Source organism: Schistosoma haematobium, chromosome ZW (assembly GCF_000699445.3).
Source record: "Schistosoma haematobium chromosome ZW, whole genome shotgun sequence".
Taxonomy (NCBI): Eukaryota; Metazoa; Platyhelminthes; class Trematoda; order Strigeidida; family Schistosomatidae; genus Schistosoma; species Schistosoma haematobium.
This window is the reverse complement of record NC_067195.1, coordinates 15331012-15351104: the sequence shown is the minus strand read 5'-3', so window position 1 is coordinate 15351104 and position 20093 is coordinate 15331012. Positions and strand designations below refer to the sequence as shown.

General features: G+C 39.0%; 1 protein-coding gene across 1 annotated transcript; it reads right to left on the bottom strand.

Annotated features, from left to right (window-relative positions):
* Positions 1 to 451: 451 nt before the first annotated feature.
* Positions 452 to 16111, bottom strand: MS3_00002857 (uncharacterized protein). The gene is made up of 6 exons (XM_051210510.1): positions 15917 to 16111; positions 14459 to 14604; positions 12592 to 12862; positions 4443 to 4730; positions 3131 to 3253; positions 452 to 1626 (listed from the first exon to the last, which is right to left on the bottom strand). The coding sequence occupies exons 1-6, from the start codon at positions 15929 to 15931 to the stop codon at positions 1570 to 1572; spliced, it is 900 nt and encodes a 299-aa protein (XP_051070507.1). The 5' UTR covers positions 15932 to 16111; the 3' UTR covers positions 452 to 1569.
* Between the last annotated feature and the right edge of the window lie 3982 nt (positions 16112 to 20093).

Here is a 20093-nt window from a genome sequence, read left to right as displayed (position 1 = left end):
GCATCATTGATGAGCACGGTGGATCTGATGCAGATGTGAAGGCGCGGGGATCGGAAAAGCAAGAGCAGCATATTTACAACTGAGGAACATCTGGAACTCAAAGCAACTGTCAACCAACACCAAGGTCAGGATTTTCAATACAAATGTCAAGACAGTTCTACTGTATGGGGCAGAAACCTGGAGAACTACAAAAGCCATCATCCAGAAAATACAGGTGTTTATTAACAATTGTCTACGCAAAATACTTCAGATCCATTGGCCGGACACTATTAGCAACAACGTACTGTGGGAGAGAACAAACCAGATCCCAGTGGAGGAAGAAATCAGGAAGAAGCGCTGGAAGTGGATAGGACACACATTGAGGAAAGCACCCAACTGCGTCACGAGACAAGCCCTCACTTAGAATCCTCAAGGCCAAAGGAGTAGAGGAAGACCAAAGAACACATTACACCGAGAAATGGAGACAGACATAAGAAGAATGAACAACAATTGGATAGAACTAGAAAGGAATGCCCAGGGCAGAGTGGTTCGGCGGCCTATAGCTACATTGGGAGTAACAAGCGTAAGTCAGTGAATATACAGTTCCGTCCAAGCTTCTTTACTCAGCACAGTCCTACTGCATAGATCATACAACCTATTAGAGAGACGGATTTCATTGAACGGTATCTTATTCTTCACATGTCAAAACAATCGATGGACGTGCTTCACACCCCGCAACATAAAATTAATCTATTTAAATATCTGAGTGATGAAATCCAGTGACTATACTATTAGGATAATATAGAAGAATTAGACATGCTAAGGGCGACGCCACAACAAAATGGATGCCATAATAACTTTATGAGGAAATACATAACTGAACCTGAGTCCAAACCACGGACCTCCTCAATTGAAAACTCTAACTAAAAGTTGATTTCAAAATATTAGGTTAGTTGGTCATTTTATTATTACTACTAAAATATGATCTTGAATGCCCCGGAAATTAAATACTTCTTCCGTATAATAAGTCTAGAAAGTTGTTCCTAGACTATCTTAGTGAGATTTACCTGGAGAAACAGGGGAATAACTTGATTTAAGTTATTTTGAGCTGTCACTTGTGTTCATCTTCAGATTTTAGTCCTCGACATCAGATGGTGTCAGTTATGAACGATCTCCAGAATCCATTGCAAACTCGATTTCATGTAATACATCACGCATATATCACAGTTTTGATAAACATAGCGTATAGAAACATATTGAACTGATTAAAAACGAATGTGCCAGATTCTACATTACTCATGGCTGTGTGCCTGATTGAATTCACTTCTAACTGTTTACACTGAACCGAATTAAAAAAAAAGAAAATGCTTGCTCATTTTATTGTTTTAAGTTTTATTTTCAAATACAAATTTCATAGGATTCTAACAAAACAACCAATTAAAAGTAGAAAACACTTGTCATGAAAAATATTCAATTTCATAATTACTGTCAATTAAATAAGAACATTCTTTAAAATCTTTATTTGTAAAATAGTCAATTAAACTTCATTTGTTCATGTTCACAGACAATAAATTCCGATTATCCTCATATTTATTTGCCTTTACTTTCTTGATGAAGCAAGTCTTGACGCGAGCTGGACACTAGCGCCTGTAAAACGAGAATTAAAAAGCAAAGCTTGTAAATAAAAAGATTCATTTAGAAAACAAATTATTATACGATTCATGAAGCGAAAGGTGCTAATGAATGCTGGAAATTACTTCAGTGTGACATAGTTCTTTAGAGCATTCAATACATATGTGTGGTTAAGTTGCTTAAAATAATGAAGTACGGAACGTAACATATTTTAACTGAAAATTGGATTGCATAATAATCCCTGGTAGTTATTGAATTACTACAGATTCCTTTTATTTGTCAGGCACCAGGTTTTGTTATTGTTTATTGATAAAGAAGAAACAAAATTCTCTTTCAAATTGTTTATAACCTAAATGAATGTAAAATATACCTATTTTTGTGTTGACTGAGAATAACAGTCCATTGAACCAACACTAATGGTTCATTAGTGATTGAACCCCTCTCCGACTTACCAAACAATAACTAGAATCAGTACATTAAATTCAACTTGGTAAGTTGAAACTCATTCTTTAAATCATACTAAGCCAACTCAATCTTTATGTTTTGAAACTTTATTGATGCAATTAGTAATATTACTACTATGAGCCGCATCATTCACATCAGACCTAGTGATACAATCCAGTTGGTCAAACTAAACTAGATGCAGTGACGTCGAGATTTGAGATCCACTGGTTGAAAGATGATCGCTTCCTTTAATAAGCCAATGCAGCACACTCAAACTTTCGAATAATTGGTGTTACTAGACCTTATAAACAGTGTGGTCCAAAACTAGGTACATGAACATGTACTTGGTCAATGAATTAGATAAGCCAATCTTGAGATAATAACGGAGTGTTTTGTTTTTAGAATTGGTAGACATTGTTTTAAGGAGACTACTCTCTGAACCTTGATAACAAGACTGCTGCAACAAATTGTTAGTTCTTAAACGATTCCATGGTGGAATGACCACAAATAACTTCTACTTCAAATAAGCGTAGTTTCATGGCAGTATCACATACGTAAAACATAATATCTGTTTATCGACCCCCAATAACAGATAATTAATACAAGTTTAAATGAGAAAATAACAACAACTAAAATAGATAACACCTTATCCGACATGTGCTCAAACTGTATCTTACACTTTCGAATTTATATAACTGTGTATTGACAAAGGTTGACTATCAAATATTAACAATGGTTTTAGTTAATAGTATATTCACACTCAAGGCATTTTAATTACATGACAGTTGTTTATTGATGCAAATACATTTTACGGTTATTTATCGCCTTTGTATAGACAGCTTAATTTAACAGACATAAAGTGTTCAAATTCTGTCAGTGTGTATTGAGTTCGTGTCTGGAGGATGATACTGACTGAATCTTATATGGTAATATTGAATAGTTCAAAACATACTTTTCAGAATTTTTAGACAAACGAAATTAGGTAAATTGTTTAACATTGTGATAGCAAATGAAGTGTCACTAATATCTAGTCGTGTCGTAAAAAAGACAAGTCTGTGAGAGAAAATCAAAATACCTTATTTGCTTCAATGGTTTTTGTCCAGTCTTCAGCACCAATCAATGCCACAGCCTCTAATAGAATTTCTCTAACGTGAACAATACTTTTACGAAACTGTTCCAAAACCATATCAACACAGACCTGGTAAAAATGAAATAATACATCAAAAATGAGTTTGTTGGTATCAATGCCAAGTTTGAACTTGATAGTTTCAAATAAATTGAGCATTCTGTGGAAAGTCAATAATATATATGTAGACCGAGAAATGATTTATGTTTCATATTCAGTAAAACTAACCTTTAGATGGTTATAGAGGTTTTATGTTGGTCGGAAATTAAGGTCATCCATCAGTGAATGTGAATTATTTGAGTGCCGGATAATTTTCTTTCCTAGTTTTGTTTAATTATCCATTGCATAAAAGACTGTATCGAGTGTTACCCTTGGGAGAACATTATTTACTAAAAGTAATAACTTTATTCTATTCAGTGGAATGAACTAGAAATCAGATCCCAGGTATTCAACTACCTGTAATAATTATTCAGCTTTTAGCTGTTTAAAGTTTCATTAGTACAATGCAATATGACAATATGTCTGTCATAAAACATCATTTGATTATTCAGACGATCAGTAACATAGAATGAATAAAAGGCATTGTTATAACAGATTCAGTTAATATTCCCACCGTTGTAGTCTGATTCTATGCTTAAATTATTATCCATCAATCAAACAGGAAACATGAATGACAATGATTCCAGTCAAAAAGAAACCAGCTAATCATGTCATGCAATTTCTATCAGAAATTAAACTCTACTACCAACTAATTATCCATCTATTTAGTGAAAAGATTGGTGTTTGGTTGGTTAAGCAACTATAAGAACTATAATGTGCCTCGTATATTAAGTAAAGGGTTACATACTCGGATTTGAGTCACACTTTTCTGTGGAAGGAATAATAATACTACCTAACTGACCAGACAGAAATAAGTCGAGTTGGATTCGAATCTGAAATCTACTGGTTGAAAAAACTGAGTGCTTTAATTACTAAGTCACAAAACTTCCTAGATTTTTTACTATCGATTATGAACAACTATAAATGAAAGTAGCCCGGCATATTAACCAACAATTAATAACCATTATACTTTACTTTAGGACTTCCTAGAAATAAAAAGTCTAACAATGCATGAAAATCCTCAAATTTAAAGACGAATACAATCACAACTTCATTGAAATTCACAACCTCATACTGGAAGCATAACAAAATAATTGGACATCCTTATGTGTGTATCTATAAATTACTATAAAAAAGTAGCCAGTAAGTATAACTTTCTCACATGTTCCTCATCTGCTTTCCAACAATCAAAATCTGTAACAATTGCTATAGAAGCATAACTTAAACCAGCTTCACGAGCCAATGAAACTTCAGGAACTAATGTCATGTTAACTATATCCAATCCCATTGCCTTATGAACAAATGATTCGCAACGAGTTGAAAAACGTGGACCATTGATAGTTACTGCAGAACCTTCAGTATGTACACATGGATGAATACAGGCGGATTTATCCATAGTTTTTTTGTCATAAACATTTATTGATTTATTTTTGGCCGCCTGGATTAACATCTGAAAATGTACGAGACATATGAACAAGTTACTATTAAACTATAAAAAAGAGAATTCAAGCAAAAACGTCTTCAGTGTTTAACTTTTCCTTTACATTTTCATGATCATTCATCAATGATTAAGTAGATAATAGAGACCAACTGTTTACCGATGCATCATTATATTGTAGGAGCTTTAAAACATTTATTAAGCAAAACAATACACAAACTTCCAACTCATTTGATAATTAACAACTGCAAGAAACTAGAATGTATCTGGCATAGTTAATGCGCCTTGTTAACAAAACATTTTGTACATTAATTTATTTTAAGCGTCAACATTCAATCAACAATGTCAACTATGGAATTTAACAAACTTCAAAACCTCACTATATAACAATAATAATAATGTGCCCACCACTGACTAAGTGAGAAGTGAGAAGTTGTGACTATTGAAGATCAACTACTTCAAGTGTACAACAGTTACCTACTAATAAAACTAGGTGGTTGGCCAATATCGTTTTAAGATCGAATTTAAACATGTAAACTATTGGATGTCGGGTCAGTGGTCTAAATGCCAAGTGCTCACTACAACAACTGGAAGTCCTGGATTCGACCCATGATGGGGTCGTGGATAAGAACTGCTGACTTATAACATATTAAGACGAAACGTCTGTCTAGCGCTTCCCAGCCTTCAATGTTCAACCAAAATCAGTTCTTGGTGTTAGCTATGAAATAAAAAGCTATTTAAACAGGTTTCATAATGAAATGTAAATTAAAAATTGAATTGAAAGCACTCAAGAGTATGCAAACCGACAGTAGCTGTTACCTTAACGTGATGGTCGGGCTTGCCTATCGTGATGACCCAACCGAACTATATTGGCTGGAACATATGTTCCTGCAGGTTCTATCATGCTAGGCAGGTCGATTGGAGAACGGTTAGACTAAAAGCAGTAACTCAAGGTCTGAGGGCGAAGTCGTACTGCTGACTGTAGAGGAGTATGACAGCAGTAAGGTGTTTCCCTCGGACAACCAGAAACTGCAGCGACGCTGCCTTCTCACAAGGAAGGAAGGGGTTAGAAAAGGTCCACTCTAAAAGTGTCACACCTCACCTTAACTCACGGATTTCCGTCTCCGGCAATAAGGCCCTTTAAAGAACGGAGCTAACACAATAAAAAAACACCCACGATATGGCCGTGCGCGACCACCCTCAAGTTGTCCTTTGGGCTCTGCAGTCACGCTCCCAGCTCGTCAAGACCATCACTAATCCTATTTCCTTTTCAGGTTCCTCAAGAAATACCTTTCCATGGTGTAGGCAGCCGGGAAGTGATATCAGCCCTCAAACCCGTAACAGCACACGAGACCAAGTTGATAACATTCAAATCCTCCCCACACATCCTAATAACCCTTCTCACGTCACCTCGCACCGCTGGTGCAAATGATTCGAGTACCCAGAACGTTATTCCTGATCTCCTGAAACCACACTCCAAACTACATGTAGGAGCTTTCAACGTTCAAACACTGTGACAAATAGGACAACAGACTTCCTTAGTTACGACTTTAGAATCTCGCGCTATCCATGTGTGTTGCGTCTCCGAAACGCGCATACAGGATCCGAGTAGTGTCATTCATTTGACATCACCATATCAAAACAAAGAACCATCTAGATTCATGCATCGTGTATCTGGAAGCCCTGATGCTGCTTCCTGTGGCCTCGCCGGCGTAAGTATAGCGTTGAGTCCCAGGACAGAACTAGCTCTCTTAGACTGCATCCCAGTAGACAGTCGTTAGTGCGCTGACCGACTAAACGGAACAGTGAGGACTCGGAAAGATAGCGACACTCGTCGTTGCTTCTCCGTCGTCTCTACCTACTCTTCCACTGACTGCAGCTCAGATGATGTAAAAGATGAGTTTTACAGAAAGCTTTTCGACCTCCTCCGAAAAACTAGGCGTTCTGATGTAGTGATAGCGGCTGGTGACTTTAATGCTCAAGTAGGTAAACTAGGAGAAGAGGAAGGACACCTGAGTGGATCTTATAGTGTCGTGGCTCAAAGAACAGATAATGGCGACCGTCTATTGCAGCTATGCTCAGATAACCGCCTGTTTCTTGCAAATACTATATTTAAGCATAAGGAAAAACATCTTTCGATATAACGAACACCGAATTCGTCCCAACGTTGGACCCAAATAGATCACATCGCTATCAGCCACCGATGGAGGGACTCGATAGAAGACTGTCGCTCGTTCTGGAGTACATGCTTAGATTCAGATCATGCTCTAGTGCGAGCGCGTATTTGTCTGTGTCCCACTGGACGTAGGAAAGACGCTGCAAGGAAGCCTCGTAGGGTCCTACTTATTGATAGCCAAGCTAAGAATACATTTCAGGAACAACTAGAAAAAAAGTTAGGCAGCCATTTATGTGATGCATACCACGAAACAGCGTGGAATGATATTCGAAAAGCTGTGGAAACAGCAGTGATATCTGCTAGTACGGTTAACCACAAGTTAGGGAGAAACACTGGATCTCAGCAGCATCTACCGCACTGATAGATGCTCGAAAACTCATCCCATCTGGCTCTGAACATAACGAAGAGCAGAGTCAGCTTAAGCGCAAGCTAACAAGAAGCCTACGCAATGATCGTGAACAGTGGTGGGTAGCGAAAGCAAGAGATGGGAAAGGCAGCGGCAATAGGTAACAGCAGACAACTGTTCAAACTTGTTAAGGAAACTGGTATTAGGAAACCGACTGTTAGCGAAACAATCTCAGAGAAAGATTGACATATTATACATTCTCAATCTAGGAGATTGGATTGATGGGCAGGACACTTTGGGGATCAGTTCAACTGGCCTTCAGCCACACTTCCGTTTCCCACGATCACCAGTCTACCTGAATGGCAAGTTAATATAAGTCCTCCAACTCTTTACGAAGTTGAAAGAGCTATAGGAAACCTGAAACGAGGGAGAGCAGCAGGCCCTGTCAGGTTTACTCCTGAGGTTTTTAAGGATAGTGGTTCAGTATTAGCAGTGAGATTGACTGAGGTCTTAGGTAGAATTTGGGAACTGAACGTAATTCCATCTGACTGGTCTCAATCACTGATTGTGCCAGTCTATAAGAAAGGACAAAAGTCCTCTTGTGACAATCACAGAGGAATCAGTTTGACTAACACAGTGTCTAAAATATTAGCTTCAATAATACTTCGACGCCTAACTAAACCCCGCGAAGAGCAGACTAGAGAAAACCAGGCTGATTTTCAACCTGGATGTGGTTGTATAGACAAGATATTCACACCACGTCAGGTCCTAGAACATAGACACACATTCAGACGCCCCACAATAGTAATATTTCTCAACCTCAAGGCGGCATATGACTCTGTTGATCGTGAGGTTCTGTGACAGTGTTTGTCACTGTAAGGAGTACCAAAGAAGTACATTAACCTTGTAAAGGCTCTCTACTCAAACACAACTGGACGAGTGAGAGCTTATGACGAACTGTCATCAGAATTGATTACCTCCAGTAGTGTTCGTCAGGACTGTCCACTCTCTCTATTCTTGTATGACTTTGTCGTTGACGTGCTTTCAGAGACAACATTTTCTCCATCTTAATTTCCAGGAGTTGAACTTTTACCGAGAGATTCACTTGTTGACTTAGAATATGTCGATGACACAGTTCTACTTGGTGAAGACACTGACAAAATGCAGTCTTCTGACCACTATAAGCAACAATCCAGCCATGTTCGGCATGCGATTCACCCCTCGAAATGCAAAATGTTTCTTCAGGATTGGGTTGCATCGACACCCGAACTAATGATAGGGAGTGAAGTAGTTGAGCGTGTCGACCGCTTCACTTATCTCAGAAGTCTCATCAGCCCTTGTGGTCTGGTGTGTGACAAAATTCCAGCACGGATACAGAAGGCTCGACTAGCTCTTGCCAACTTGCGTCATTTATGGCGTAGGCGAGATATCTGTCTATCAAACGAAGGACCGGTTTACTGCGCAGCAGTTTGTTCCGTTCTACTTTGTGGCAGTGAAACATGACCAGTAAGAGTAGAAGACATTCGTAGGTTACTATTATTTGATCATAGGTGTCTTCGAAACATTGCTCGTATATCCTGGGACCATCGAATAAGTAACGCAGTTGTTAGAAAACGGGTACTAGATAAGGATGGCAAATCGATTGATGAAGTAGTGAAAATTCATCAGTTCAGATGGTTGGGACACGTGTTACGTATGCCCAACCATCGACTGCCTCGACGTGCGATGTTCAATGGCATAGGAGTAGGTTGGAAGAAAGCTAGGGATGGCCAGACCAAAACATGGCATAAATCCATGAAGTCACAGACAAGTGGACTGAGTCATGTTGGTAGGTGTAGACTTTCTGGTTGAAGACCGCGAGATGATAGCAATCGATGGCTAGAGAGCTTGAATGACATGGCTCAAAATCGTTTGCAATGGCGCTGGTGCATCCACTCTTTGTGTTTTCAGTCAGTCAGCTACAACGTAGGACCAGACACATTTATGCATCGGTCCAAGTTGCCATACCACATTAACACAACAAGATGAACACCGAATTCATAAAATTAGTTAATTCAGAGGTGGCAATATACAAAAGAAAGATCGCAATACGGATATAGTACAAGAAGAAAGAATTAGTTCGTAGAAAGAAAGGCAGAGAGTGTATACACCGACGCCATTGTGATCGATTCTGATCCATGTCACCCAGAGTCTCTAACCATTGGTTACGATAGTCACGCGGACCCCAACCAAGTAGTCTGCATCTACCAACATGGCTCAGACCAGAAGTCTGCGACTTCAAGCACTGATGCCACGTTTTGGTTTGGCCGCCCATAACTTTCTTCCAACCATCCCGAACGTCGGTTAGCATTGCATGTCGTGGTAATCGGTGTACGGACATACGTAACACGTGGCCCAACCATCTCAGTCGATGAGGTTGTGAATCTATTTGAGTCCATCGTTGGTTTGGTGTAGGGAGTCGCCATGTTAGACGATGTCTCTCCTTATGTTTAAAATTTGTGTTTGCTAAAAATAAACGATTGTCTGAGCACAGTTGCAGCAGACGATCACCATTATCTGTTCGCTGTGTCGGAATACTAAAATACCCACCTAAATGCCTTTCTGTTTGGTTTAAGCTACCTATCTGAGCATTAAAGTCACCTGCTACGAGTACTATGTCTGAGCGTTTAGCTTTCTGAAGAAGTTCAGAAAGCTTTCTGTAAAATTCATCTTTCACATTATATGAGCTGCGGTCGGTGGGAGCGTAGGCAGAAACGACAAAAAGGCAACGACGTGTGTTCCTATCCTTCCGAGTTCTTACGTAGCCGTTTAGCCGAACAGTACATAAACGACTGTTAACGGGGATCCACTCTAACAATGCTTGTTCCGCCTCATGCTTAGTGCTATCCCTACTCCTGCCAGTCCACGAGAGCTGGCCATCGCGTCACCAGATACACGGAGGGAGTATCTCGTTGGCTCTCCGTGTTGCCGAGGTGAGGTCAAGTGAATGACCACACTGGGATCCTGTATGCGTGTTTCAGAGACGCAGCATACATCAATGGTACGAGATTCTAGGGTTCTAGCCAGGGAAGCCTGTTGACCGATTTGACATAGAGTGCATACGTTGAAGGTTCCAATGTGTAGTTTGGAGCGAGGTTTCAGTAGACCTGGGACAGTGTTTTGAGCACTAGAGTCGTTGGCTATCGTGACATTTGAGGACGAAGCCGAAAAAGGAAGTTTAGAGGTGAGAGTCGATGTAGGAGGAGTAATAGGAAGTGAAGACGGAGGTTGATTAGGAATACAGTGGTCTTGAGTGCTGTTAGAGGTATGAGGGCGGTTATCACTCCCCGGTTGCCCACACCGTGGAAGGGTTCTTCTGGAGGTACCTGAAAAGGAAACTGGATTAGAGGTGGTCTTAGTGACCTGGGAGCGTGACAGCAGTGCCCAAGGGACAACTGCTTGAGGTCGGTCACACACGACCTTTTTATGGGTAATTGTTGTGTTAGCTCCGTACTTTTTGGGACCTTACCGCCGGAGACGGATATCCGTGGGATAAGGCGAGGTGTGCATTTTTAGGGTCGACCGCTTCTAACCCCACCCCTCCTTGTGGGAAGGCAGCATCGCTGTCATGCTGGTTGTCTGAAGGAAACACCTTACTGCTGTCACACCTCTGTACAGTCAGCAGTACGACTTCGCCTTCGGACCTTGGACTTGCTGCTTTTAGTCTTACCGCTCTTCAACCGACCTGTCTGACATGGTAGGACCTTGAAGAACAGTTGTTCCATCCAGTATAGCTCGGTTGCTTTATCACGATAGGCAAGCCCGATCACCAAGTCAAGGTAGCAAAAACGGTCAGGACTCTTTGTGTTCTCCCAAATTCTGATCTTCTGAATTCTTCATGTCCCTTTTTTCCTCTTTCCAAATTTATTTCACTGGATTATACTCCTTGAATAACATCTTCAAACCCTAATCTTTCTGATTACTGCTTATACTCTTACCGCCACTACCACTACGGGATTTGAATCGACTACTGCATCTCTGTGCTAATGTGGTATGGCAACTCGAACTGATGTACGTACGTACGAAGTTCTAAGTTGTTACTGACTGATTGACTGACAAGAGCATGCAAAATCACTATATTAATACAGTTTGAAAGGCAAACTGTCTACGAAATTTTATTCTCGTACTCGAACAAACATATTTCATTCGACCGTGGTGTAACATTCCGAAATTTCACTCAGTAATACTACAGTCAACCAGTTTGAGATTAGTAAGATCAAGAGATGAAAGTAAAATCACTGCTAAATAAATAATAAGGTTAACTAACAACTGAAATAATTATTCACTTTGTAAACCTTGAAAATGTAGTGAGATGGAGAAGTAATTCAGCTCTCAAATTAGAAACAAAGCAAGATGCCCAGAAACATCTTCGAAGTTAGACAATATAACAAGAATAGTTAGGCGCAGCGGCAGACAACTGTGTCCCACTTGATAGCAAGGTATATGATTGAAAAAAGACCATGGAGTTGGCCTTCAAACAATTGTAAGTGGCTCATTCTTAGGTTAATAGAAGTCCTGGTCATTAGAAAATGCACACTTCAGTACACAGTGGACTAATGGTTTGTTTATATTCCATTTTAAACATTTCCAATTCATCTGCCAACACATGAAAATTGATGACATTTTTGACAGTATAAACAAGACTGATATTTTCATACGTATATATGTACAATTTATTAACTAACTTCAAAACTACAGAATGATCATTTGAATTCGCTGGCCATCTAAAGGACATTGTGGTGTGTATTCGAGCTATTCTTGATATGGTCATAATATGTGAAAGTCAATTGGCCAGAAGATGCTTCTCAGATATTCTTTTGTGTTTTTGAAGGACTACAATTTTAGAACTGCCTAACAAGTAATACTAAACAACATCCACAAACCATCAATAAAACAAAGTGACAGACATTACCCTTCATAAAATAGTACTCAATGGAATCAGTAGACACTAATATGACACAATTCAAAAAATCTAAACATTTCCTAGGAACACAAAATATCGTGTAGTTAACGTGATTGTTAATTATTCGGAATGAATACTCTTAAAAACGTTTTAGAAGCAGTTCACATTTTTTAATTTGAACGGATGAGCTACAAACTATGGGCAAAAAGCAACATAAAATGTAAATACTCGAAAGTACTTATAGAAACAAACCAAACTAGGTTGAACAGTTGTAAAATCTAGTGTCAAAGTGTACATGTCATAACAATTATACACCAAACACCTTTAAGTAAATAGAGTTAAGTAAAAAAGCTTTACATACTTCCCTAATTATTAAGTCAAGCGATAGAAAACTAGCTTAATATCTAACCTGACGTGTTCTTTCACAAAATGGTTCTGCCATCGGCATATGTAAGACTCCTTTCAATGAATCAGGTTTACTTCCATAAAACGTATTTTCACGACCCCAAGTTTTATCCAAAAACTGATTGAGAACAACGAAATCTCCAGGTACTAAGTCCTCCTGTAGACTACCACAAGCGTTGGTAGCTAATATATGAGTACACCCGAGATCTCTCAACGCCCAAACGTTGGCGCGATAGTTGACTTCGCTGGGCGGAATTAAGTGTCCTTTACCATGTCTGCAAAATAAAATATGAACAAGCCACTCAGAACGCGGATCAATGTCTCCAAACTGCAAAACTCTTAGTCTTCCTTACGCAAAATAGCACCCAAATAAATTCTAAGCACTACAAGTCATTTGAAAGACAAGTAAATTTCAGCCGAAATGACCGCTTTTACCGAAAAAGTAAACCTTTATGACTATTTACATATGGTCACAATAAATTATAAAATAGGTCCTAGAAGAAAGTAACTGGACCGCTTCTGTCTTGAGGTAAAACTATTTTAAACATCTCTTCTACACAGACTCCTATATTACCATCTTGAAACCTCAAGATGGGACAAAGTGAGTAGGAAATCATTTAACTAGTCAATCGTGATGAATTTTCTACAAACGTAAAAAATACCAGATTCAGCACAACAGTTAACAGCTTTCTAATAGGAAGTTAATTAAAATCACGAAAATCTTCGTTTTGAGTGCCTTTCGAACATCAATATTTTCAGAAAATTCAGACCTTTGTAGTCTGTACAGTTAAGACTTTTGCAATAAAATATGCATGAATTTCAGTCATTAGAAAAATAAGATAGTAAATGCGCTGTGTCCTAAAGGTTTTACAGATATATGCTGATTCATGATGCTATCATTTTGCTGTGATGAAAACATAAACCGCTTAATTCGCACTAAATTAAGCCTTAATACATGGTTATATGTGATCTTTCGCTTAACACTATCAATATGCAAAACAATACAAGATTAGCGAGATCATATGTGTGAATTGTTGTAAATAATCAAGACGCTCAAGCATGTGGGTACATATATGATGCCCCATATGATCGCAGAGACAAAATCACTTTTATGTAACGTCAACCGAATTGGTTTAAAGCCATTCGAGTTCCCTTTGATGCCAACAAGAAACTAACCGCGTTGTCGAGTAGTGGATACTAAACGTTGTAATGTGGTTAGTTTCGCCCTATTTCTGTTAAACCTGGCAGTTTCGAGCTAAAGATGTCTGAATAAGTTTTGTAATGACCATTGTTATTCGTAAACGATTGTTCGCGCTCGACAGAAGTATCGTACATGTCATTCAGAAGTTCAGTAAATTGTTTGTGAATAGCATCAAAACCTTCAGTCAATATGCGATGGGCTTTTTAAATACTACCTCCCATGACTTTAATACGTCTTTGGACATGATAGCTAAACAGCTTTCAAATTAAGTGCTGTTCAGCTGCCACTAGAACTAACCGGAAAAAACAGGTAATCAGTAATTTCTTCTATGCCCTCCAAAAATTGTACGATCTTGATAGCAGTTTTAATTTTCAAACCATAATATTTTTAGATTTGTTATTATATTATTCCTACAACCTTCCGCTTTCTCGGAATATTAATATTTCATTTTCTGGGAGTCTTTATTGACTACCCATTTAATCTTCAGTGTGGTAGATAGATAACGTACATTGTCTTCTCGTTTTTATTCTCTAGTTCATTCATAGCTCCTAGAGTAAGTTTTGGACAGATCTGGAAAATTACTATCATACAATAAGTTCAATACAATTACTTATTCCAGCCAAGTCAATAATTTTATAACGAATAGGCCATTTTTACTAACAATGGTTACCTGGGAAGCACAACACATGCAACATCTCCAACAAAACCTTCGATAAGAGCATCTGACGGCTTTCCAAACGGAGTAGTCACTTGTCGCACTCCTACTTTTTTGAATAGATTTGGGTCATCGAATCCAGAACCCCCAATAATTCCAACCTAATATGCAAAGAAGTACGAATAATTACATTTTATATAGACTAAAAGTGCTTAAAACTCGAATCAATACATTTAATTTAGACTGAACAACTGTAAACCTTACATCTACAACTTAATGGATGAAACTTGGATTGTCTAGTTCATATGTCACCGCTTAAAATCCACAACTTTTTCTAATATACTATACATTACATAGTGAGATTAGAGATTCCCAAAACTTTACACTCCGTAAAAGCGATACTAATTTCACTTTTCGAGTTTGTCCTGAACCACAATGACGTTAGGTCTTAATTGCTAGTTTTGTGTTTGCTTTCATTTAGTAAGCCAATACAATGGGATAAGTAAAGCGGACAATTAATAAAGTCATGTTTCTGTATAGATGAACAGGGTAGAAACAATCGGTTTTGAACTGATCAATTGTCAAGTGCATACACCTTTATATATACAAGAATCTCAGAGTGTAATTCTTATTTTTTACTGGTAGGAGGCTTTAGGAGGTAGAGATTAAGCTGTGCGATTTGCAGTGTCGTAGAAGTCCAATTTCCTTCTGATAGTATCAAGTGTTGAGTATCAATGGTTAAGGACTCGGTAAAAGGAACAAGTACATAAGCTTAGATAGTTTGATTTCTGACTTTCGGGTCTTTAAAAGAAGCATTTTCGAATCAATGAATTCAAACGGGATATGATCGAAAACCGTACACTTGAACATATATCAAAATACTTGCTGTTGGTGACTATTGATGGGAGCGTAGACAATTTTAAACAAAACTAAATCGTCATAAGCGAAATATGGGTGGGCAGTTATTTTAGAAATATACAGAGTCAGACAGAGTTAGTCTACGTCAGTCGCGCAAGCTGTAGAAGGACCGACTTCATGATATAACTTTTAGTGCGTCCTTCTCTTCGAAATTAGTCTAATTTTCACTTAATTTTGAGAAAACGTTTTAGGCTGAATACGTGTCTAGTGGGAATATATACACTCGGATCTTAATAAAAGTCTACTTATGTCATAAGATAGCTAGAATGTGATAAATACATAGCTTGAGAAAGCGCATAGTGACCCCTGATTCGTGTGAAAAGCTGGATTTGACATTGTTGACAAGAATAATGCATTTACGTGGTTAAATTTAGTGTTAACAAAAAAATAACCGACCAAGGGTCACTTTCTGAATGACATTCATATAAACGACAGATATTCGCCAAAACTAACAACATTACTTTTGGCTTAACCTATAAGCACCGTATATTATACTGGACCAAGTGCAAAGATACTATGTATCAAATAACGTAGTATCCAAAAGATATAACTTACCTTAACTTTAGACATTCCTACTGAACTCGGCTAGGCAAGATAATTAACGAGACAATTACAGCTCGATATTTATAGCCAGTGATGTTGTGGGTGGATGGGGCCAGTCTTGTTTCCATTGGCTGATCCAAATAGTGAAATTGTTGGTAAGGCTTAGCGTTATTGTGTCAAGGTTGGATCTGTTACCGCGCAGTCTAATTTCCAATATCCAGTGTATTCGTCACGATCTTATATACACCGATTGGTTTCTCTACGCTCACATATTGTTGTTTCGGGCACGAATCCAGGTATTTAGTAGTGTTCAATCGGTGGACCACTGCTGCTAGATACGATGCTCGTCAAACGAAAGCTTCTTCCATTCCATCCAGAACCATTTGATGTGATAATTCAAGGCCTAAGAGATGATTGCTTCAAAACTAAATAAATGATTTATCCAATAGGTGATGTGTAAGAGGATGGAGTTGAAAGTAGTTTGTATTTTGTGACTTGGATATATTTCTGGTGATTGATACGACTGCTGATTAAAGAGCCTTATGCTTCTCCCATGGTAATTCACTTGTCGTAGTCTCACTACACTGTGGGTAAACGCACCAGAACCTCGGATAAGGGTGACTTTGTAGTGTTGTTGGATTTAAAAAACAATACACCTGAAATGGTGAAGACGGGAATATGTGATAGGTTTGATACCGCCCCAACATTCTGGTTTGGTTGTATAATTATGGTCTAGTTCGTTATCATTACTATTATGACAATAGATCTCATCCTTAACTCTTAGATTTGTCGTGATGTGGAATCGTAAAATACAAGATCTTACATGGAAGTCACACCATTGTCTATGCTGACTCGTCGTATAGTAAAATCAGCAATATAATATTTAACGTTTTTAAAGAACACATTTGAACTGGAAATAGAACAACGTGTTTAATATGGATAAAATAAGTTGCACAAAAATGACCACGTCTGCAAGGCCGAGTCATGCCATCTAATTGAGTTGATTGATTGTCCGCGCGTTCCCAGTTATCTCATGTCCAGCTATGAGGACTGTGAGGTTAGAACCTATACCTATACATGGTCATCACTACGGTACTTCTTTCAACTCACTCCTAGTCCAGATATATTCTTCAGTAGTCCTTAGCCTCAACCAGCTACTTTCACAATAGAAACAGTTTTCATAGACACCAATCTAACATTGTTGAGACCGACTAAAGAAGCATAACCTGTTATGAATTTTCGTATTAAACCTTATCAATTGGTTTTCACTGCGTGTACAACGAATCTAAGGCGGGCCTGATGCCAGAAATACTCTTCGACTCTTGACTTGCAATAATTATGACGGTGCTCTGACATTTGGCGGAGGGCTAGGAAATAATCAATACATCGTTCACCAGAACGGGAACTAAAAACGTAAAATCAGCGTAACACAAGGGCGCGATCAGAGTTTAGATAGTTACGCCAAAACGAGTGGCAATTTTGTACACAAACACACAACGGTAGCTAAATCGCGATGTGATCTATCTGAGTCCAGGTTTGAAATGTCAAGGGAGGGCGTCAGGTAGTACACCGGTGATGACTGTGCCCACAGTTAGTGCTAGCAATTGACAGGCTGTATCCTGCGCACAGTTGCAGTAGACGGTCATCGTCATCCGACTTGCGACCAACAGGTTCCTATTGGCCACCCAAACGACTGTCCTCCGTGCCCAGACGTCAGACACGCCCATTCAAGTCTCCGGTCAGTACCACAATACCGATCGGACGCACGTTCTGTAGAAGAACAGTCAACTGGTGATAAAACTCATCCTTGATCATATTTGGGATCAATCAATAGGGGGATAGGCGAAGATGACGAGAAGACATAGTTTTTCACATCGATTTCTTACCACTCTGATGGAACCTTCTGACCTTACAGAACATGACCCACTATTGATAAGTATCCGGTCGACCAGTGCTGCCTAAGCTCTGATGCGACACCGAAGGCGGCGATACCAGATGAAGGTGGAGCAGGGTCGCCGGACAAACACACGTGAAACGGGCTTTCTGAAGTGAAAGATTGATAGTGAATTGTAGTACTGTAGAATTATGGTCCACATTCGAAATTCGTACTGCCCTAATAGTAGACGCGGTCCTAAAATTGTAGGTTTGCTATGATGTAACTGCCTAATCCACAAGACTTTACGTGGATGTCACATCATTTTCTATCCTGACTCACTCGTATTGTGACAATCATCAGTATATGGCGGAGAACACATTTAGGTTGGAGAAAGAACAATATATTTATTATAGCTAAGAGACTGTTGCATAAGTGCTTCACGCCTGCAATGCTGAACTATGCCATCCCATCAATTCGAACTAATTGGATTCATTCTTCCCGCCTTCTCCATCGTTGGGTTTGTCTCCGCGTTAAATGAGGAATATCTATTTTCCCAATTGTCTCGTGTTCAGCTTTGATGATTGTATGGTTAGGGCCCGATGCCACTACTGTACTACACTTGAGACATGAATATGGGTGTGGGGTAGATAACAGACGCCAGTGTTGAGACTTTCTAAAGACATAGCCAACCCTATGTGTTGTCGGATCCGCATTAGCGTGCGAATGTTGGAGGAGGATAGTTTGAATGATATACGTGATTTCGGAAATATTGTTTCACTAATTTCAGTCGGTGGTAGCATTCAACCTCCGACTAGTCAGTAACTGAAGATCGTTTATGTGGTGCAGGGTTTCCACTAAAGACCAGTTGCTGTATATGTTGAACTGTAGAGTAAAATACACCAAATGAGAATAAAGGGGGTAGATAAGCGGAATAGTATAAAATAAATAAAAACGAATGTTATCAAATGATTGTGAATATGACGTGTCTGGATGTGAGTTGAAGAAAGAGCAATTGTTCCATTAATAATTATCATTTGATTTGTGTGTGGACTGGGATACTACCCGGGTGCTTAGACCGAATCAGGTTGTTCTCTTAAGGTGGTACTCCTCGATCATTCGATTAGAGGGTCTAATCCACAAGGCAGTGGGGCGACGTTAGAGGCTGCGGTCCCATGGTAGTCGGTAACCAACAATAGATTTATACGCCATTTGTTCTCCCAGAATCCTAGAGCACACGTGCACACTTGGTTTGGGATTAGGGTGTGCCAACTCCTGTGGTTGGATCCTTCGTTTCCACCAACCCGGTTAAAGTGCCAGACATTCGAATTTCGTCATATGAATTTCGCAAGCAATACTCCAGACATGAGAAGACTGAGTAGACAATCCCTGACAATAGTTTTAACGGAAAGAGGGCGCTGGAAATCCTCCCACAGCATTTTGTTAGACAGTACCGTCATTTATTTGTTTCTTCTCCCTTTCGTGCATTTTAACTTTTGTTCAGACTTCTTTTGACCACACTTTGTGTTCTTCGGTCTTCCTCGTCTCAGCTTTTACAATGTGATTTTGATCAAAGACTTATCTTTTGTCACCTAATTTTCTATTGCATGTTGCCGGACTATTGACAATAAGGTCGCGTTTGACTAAGCTCAAGGTCACGGCGTGGATCAGTGTGTGACTGCTAACTTTGACTGTCTGTCCGAGAAGATCACTGGAATCCCTGCAGATAGATATCTGATCCCATCTTGTTGGGAATATTTTTATTGATTCTCAGGTATTGAACTCTTTTGTATTAACTGGTTCTTTTGTTGTTTAGCACGCTACTTTGCGTTAGAGAAACTTCTGACTGTGTAGCACAGGCTGTACCGTTTGAAGTATTTTGTATTTTTGATATAATTTGTTCTATTTCCTAAATTAAAACCGTTTAAATTGAGCACAGAGTTTGTGTTTTGTTATAATTTAATACGAGTACCTCAAAAATGCCTCTTACGCTATACAGAAGAACGTAGTCTGGTCTATTCGAGTAAATTTTGGTTCGTTAGTCCTGCCTTCAAACCGAATATTAGCAGTTCGGTTGTTACAGTGCTTATATACGCTGAGCCATGTATTGTAAACGTGGACTGAGTAGTTGTCCGAATCTAACTTCTCACCTGGCATTTTCACTAAAACATTTAGTCTATTTTATACTATGTATTATCCTCTCATATCTTTTCGCCCAACCACTGCCCGCCAAATTTCCGACTCTCTTGCTCCATCGCCAAACAATAAAAATGATAATCCAGAAAACACAATCGATTTCGCTAAAACGTTTCTGAA